At 44.9% G+C, this 5137-nt stretch overlaps 1 protein-coding gene across 1 annotated transcript; it reads right to left on the bottom strand.

Moving 5' to 3' along the window:
• Positions 1 to 1121: 1121 nt before the first annotated feature.
• On the bottom strand, positions 1122 to 4930 carry noc (zinc finger protein no ocelli). The gene is made up of 2 exons (XM_011050883.2): positions 4543 to 4930; positions 1122 to 4007 (listed from the first exon to the last, which is right to left on the bottom strand). Exons 1-2 carry the CDS (start codon positions 4627 to 4629, stop codon positions 2580 to 2582), a joined length of 1515 nt encoding a protein of 504 aa, XP_011049185.2. The 5' UTR covers positions 4630 to 4930; the 3' UTR covers positions 1122 to 2579.
• Positions 4931 to 5137: the final 207 nt, after the last annotated feature.

Genomic DNA, 5137 nt, shown 5'->3' with positions numbered 1-5137 from the left:
AGCATTGAATATTTCACTTGTCTCTCACATCTTTCATCTTATTTTGTAGACAGATTAGCCACGTCAAATTATAGACGTAATAGATTAATTTTGTTATTCACTCCAAGACAAACTTAATAATTGAGCAATCCATTATTTCGTAGGAAGGAAATGAACATATGTAAGTGTGTGTGTGTGTGTGTGTGTGTGTGTGTGTGTGTGTGTGTGTGTGTGTGTGTGTGTGTGTGTATGAAAGACGTTAACTTCCTAAGATGCATAATTAAGATATACAATGATAAGTAGATTACTCATAATCAGTATGACTATTGACAGTGATTAACAACATGATGGAATGATTGATAACGATATCATTTCGTGCCTGAATAAAATGCTATGGAATTGTTTAGTTTAACGATAAGAGAAAAGATGAGTGATAAATGAAAGAGTGTAATCAGAATTTTCTAAAGATTATCTGTAAGGAACAAAACAAAGTTTTCGAGGTTGATAAACACAGCCTCGATTCGTCGGAAATGATTATCTTAATTGTTTATAATGTTTATATAATTTTGTTAATATAATTGTGCTACGGTGTACGATAAAGTATGTAAAGGGTATCTTAAATTTATCTACGAAGCTTTACACGAATAATGGATTTGGACATGTAAGAAACTACGCCTCGTTGCTAGTGACAGATTGTGAAGTGCGTTTGATAAATTGTCTGTCAAGCATGACTGACGAGCGGAGATCGTAACAGGTCAGCGAAATCAGGCAGACTGATTTTTACATCTCTCAGCAAAAAGAAGAAGAAAAGAAACACGATATGAGAGTACAATCAAGTTAAATGTCACAATAATATTTGCAGTTAAACACATATATATTTATTGCGTATATTTTGAGAACAAAACAGGCGGGGGCTAAAATTGAAAAATCCGAGAAAAAAAATTGCGTATTTTGATAATCCAAACGTGAATATCAGTTCTGTGAAAAATACCGTGTGAAGTTTACATAAGAAGAGAACGGTAATCGTAAAACGCCGAAAAACTCAAACGGCACGTAAAGCGCAAACGAGGAAGGAATTGGATTAAACGAGAGAATAATATGGTAAAACGCACAACATATATAGAATAGAAAGGTTTAAATAATTCTACAAACATTGTTTTTATTAAAGCGGTATGGAAACTCAACGATATTTACAAAAGGTATTTACAATGCGGATAAGACGCGTATCGTATACCATGTTATTCTTCGCTTTTATTAGAATATTCTATTCGACGTGTAACGATCTGATGTTGGACGATACGATCCGATACGTTACCAGGTATACCCTGATCAAAATCATCCCAGTGCGATTACCGAATTTCGAAAAGAAAATGATAAAACAGATTCTCTAGATCAATTTTATTTTCGTTTTCTGCAACGGCATTCAGTATTTGCCTTACACAACTAACGATAATAAATTACAACATTGTGATTTATTACGGAGATATATCTCAGATACGTTCGTTAATAATATCCTTTTCTTATTTGTTCGTTTTCTCAAAAGAGTAGCGTAATATCACAGTTATATTGTGGACATAAAATTACACGCGACCGTCCGTACACGAATAGAACGGTTTTGTTGAAGTACTTAAAAATTTAGCTAGATACAGATCTGAAAATAATTTTGTTGGACTACTCAAATAATTACTTAGGACGTTCAAGCATGATGAGCAATGTTGCAATTTTAACATTCTAACAACCGTCTTGAGCGTTCTAATTATGTTGACGGTTATAATTATTTTAATAATCCAACAAAAAATTACCTTCAGATCTATATCTATATCTAGTTAAATTTATAGATACTTGAACAAAACCATTCTTAACGTGTACGATGCCGCGCGCTATCGAACGCATTTAGCACAAGAGGCTCGCGTTTGCGGAGCGTCGGGAAACATACAGTAGCACTTTGCAATTTTCGCAAACATATATACGTCCGTACGTCGCCGAATAACGAGACGTTACGTTGTACGTTATCTGTAAAAACGTGATGATGACGTACAACGGAGCGTCTCGTTGGAATCGCCAAAAAAACTCTAACAGCACGCGATTCGGAAGCGCAGTCGGGAATGCCTCGTAGTTGTTAAATCCCGCATATAGAGAGGCGAGGCTTTTGTGTCTGTCCGGCAATTGCGACAATATCAACTTACAGCTGGCATGTAATCCTTCCCCCTACATGGTAACCGGATTTTTAATAGAGATGCGTATCATAGAAGTCTGGTATCGTAGAAGTTCCGCGAGAGAATGGTCTCGCGATGCAACGTTAACACTTGTCGAGTTGTTTCATAAACTTTAATCATAATCTTCAATGTACACATATATTTATATTTATATATACATATATAGAATTCTTTTAAATAAATCTGTATTGTACACAGTGGCTATTTACACAACAGTTTTTAGACGGCAAGCTCGTCCATCAATTTGCACATTTTTCCAACTATACACTGCGAAAAGGAAAAAAGAGACGGAGAAACAGAGGGAGGAACGAGAAGAAGGTCCCTTCCGAAAAGATCCTACCATCTTTTCCCTCCCAATCCTCCCTCCCGCAGGATGTATCCATCTTAGGGATGTACAGCGGCGCCGATTCGCTGTCCGTAAACCGCGTACGGCGAGTAATACGGTCCTAAGGCGTTGAAAGCGGAGTACGGCGAGGCGGCGAGCGATGCCGGTAGCGGGCCCGTCGGCGGCTTGCCGTACGGATGATATCGCGCTCCGAGGGGGCTCAACGACGGCGCCGGATAGGTACCACCACTGGTGCGATGAAGGGTGGTCGACGGTGATAGCAACGGGTGCGGATGTGGATTACCGAGGAGCGCCGCCGCGGAAGCGGCGGCCGCGTGGTCGCCGCCGGTCAGGCTCGTGTGGCTACGTAGATGCTGGAGCAGCTCCTCCGACGTGGCGAATCGTTTGCCGCAGTACGACTCGCCGGCGATCCAGTTGCAGACGTAGGGCCGGCCACCGGCCGCCAGCGTGGACGGATAGGACAACGACGGCGGCGGCATCGGGCCCAGCGACGATAACGCCATCGCCAGTCCGTACTTCTGATGATCGCACTGCGTGCAACCGCTGGGACAGCTACCCGCGCTCATCATTATCTGCGCGCTGTGCATACTGTACTGGCAGCCGGTGCAAAAAGGATCCTTGCAGACCGGCACCAGGGCCTCGCCGCCGGCGGGAGTCTTGACGCGGGCGTAACTCAAGTACGGATTGCCGCCGGTCGGACCAGCCGACGGATAGCCGACGGACAACAGCGCCGCCGCGTGATGCGAGAAGGGCGATGCGCCCGCGAAGGGCGGCCTGAATGCCGGATTCTCGGCGAGGCCCGGCGGACAGCACAGTGGATTGCCTGTGAACCCTGGTAGACCTGGTTTGTAAGCGGCTAGATTCGTGTCCTTTGTGTGCGCCGCACCGGAAAGAATCTCCATTCCGGATCTAATAATTGGACTGGCGCCATTGTTGTTGTTATTGCTGCTGCTGCTATTGTTGTTGTTGCTGCTGCTACTGCTCCGTGGCGAACCATCGGTCTTCTCGCGGTCCGCCGGGGTCTTCCGATCGACCGACGGTGTGCCGCTGGTCGTCGTTGCCGTCGCTTGGCTGCTTGGTGACGCGGACTTTCGGCTCACCGGCGTGCGATTGCCGGATGATTTCTTGTCAGGATGCATGCTGTCACTCACACTGACACTATCCTGACCACTGACACTGTGTACACTGGCTTTGGACGTGGGTCTACCCTCGTCCGTGATCTTCTTCGTTACCACGTTGACTTCGTACGGCTTGAACGCCAACGACTTGCCGCCGTCCGTCGGACTGCCGCGAGTGTTGCGCTCCAATTTCGTGGCCGGCGGCGATTTCGCGTTCGTTGCGATGCTCATGCCCTTCGAGCTCTTTTCCAAAGGCGAAATCAGCGGTTTCGTAGGCGAATCCGCTCCGATTTGACTGCATGTCTGTGCCAACAGTGCCAGCGGACTCTTTTTCGCGTCCAACTGTACCTGTCCGACAAAAAAATCAAGTTATCCACCGTTTGTCATATTTATACAGAAAATGAAGCATGTACCGATTAAAGTTAGTGCGATAATTATTCTTCACTTCTGATCCCATCGGACCACAAATAGATGATTCTATTAACGGGGGAATAAATAAATAATGAGGAAAAAATACCGCGACTTTGAATTTTTATTTCTTCTTACATTAATCCCTATTTTCAACGTGGGAATCCTTTTCCCTTATTTAATTCTGTCTAATACTAAGAAAATAGAAAAGATGTCAAAAAACTTGAAGAGGGTATGATGCCAAAGAGTATTAATCGAGACCTTTCAACTGTTTCTTTACCTATTGTATCTTGATTTACGTACTATTCTATTTTCTTTGTACCGCACGTCAAGTTATAATAATAATAATAAATATTATTGTCGTGAGAATCTTTTTTCCTGACCGTACTTTTTCCACAAAAAAACCAACGGCATAGGAAGCTTCGAAAATTTAAAAAGAGAAAATATACTATTTTGTATATCAAAAAATACTAACCGAAGTTGGAAGCGGTGAAAGATAATCCGGTTGTAAATACTGATTGTGTCCAGTAGTCAGCATACTGCCTTCCTCGAGCACAACCATTTGGTTTCCCACTAATTAATCTCACTGCACACTTGAAATCAACAAATGGCTATTTACACAGACACGGTAGGTGCGTGGCGAAAAACAGCGAATCGCATCGGGTCTGACCGACGTGAAGGTGCAAACGAAAGCGATTCGCGGACACGGGAGACGTCGAGACTGCGCCTCCGTCGGGAATCGATCACCTCGCGCGGCGGCCACGTATCCTGGCGCAAGTGGGCGACGCGTACACCACGGAATCCAGGAAAATAATGACGGCTGCAACTCGAGCAGCTCCACTCTGTGCTTCGACTGCTCTGACGCGAATGCGATCCTCGCGCCGTCTGGCGGCGGCAACGAGAGACTCGCACGTCCCCCCACTCCCCTGCCCTCCTGACTACCCCTATCCCGTACGACCCGGGGTGTATAACCTGTCCTCTCCTGTCATCCCCACCATTCGCGCTCGGACGCACAGCGGAGGTAGGGGAGATGGCATTATGGTGGGAGAATTGCGGTGCTGCGTGGGGTG

This window comes from Acromyrmex echinatior, chromosome 8 (genome assembly GCF_024713525.1).
Source record: "Acromyrmex echinatior isolate Ae372 chromosome 8, ASM2471352v2, whole genome shotgun sequence".
NCBI classification, from domain to species: domain Eukaryota; kingdom Metazoa; phylum Arthropoda; class Insecta; order Hymenoptera; family Formicidae; genus Acromyrmex; species Acromyrmex echinatior.
The sequence above is the reverse complement of the archived record's forward strand: the minus strand, read 5'-3'. Positions and strand labels throughout refer to the sequence as shown.

What these genes read in the sequence shown, in the direction of transcription:
- noc (XM_011050883.2), bottom strand. Translation starts at nt 4,629, where the DNA reads ATGGTTGTGCTCGAGGAAGGCAGTATGCTGACTACTGGACACAATCAG. An exon ending in TTTCACCGCTTCCAACTTCG is followed by an intron (nt 4,008 to 4,542) that starts GTTAGTATTTTT and finishes TTTGTCGGACAG; the next exon opens with GTACAGTTGGACGCGAAAAA.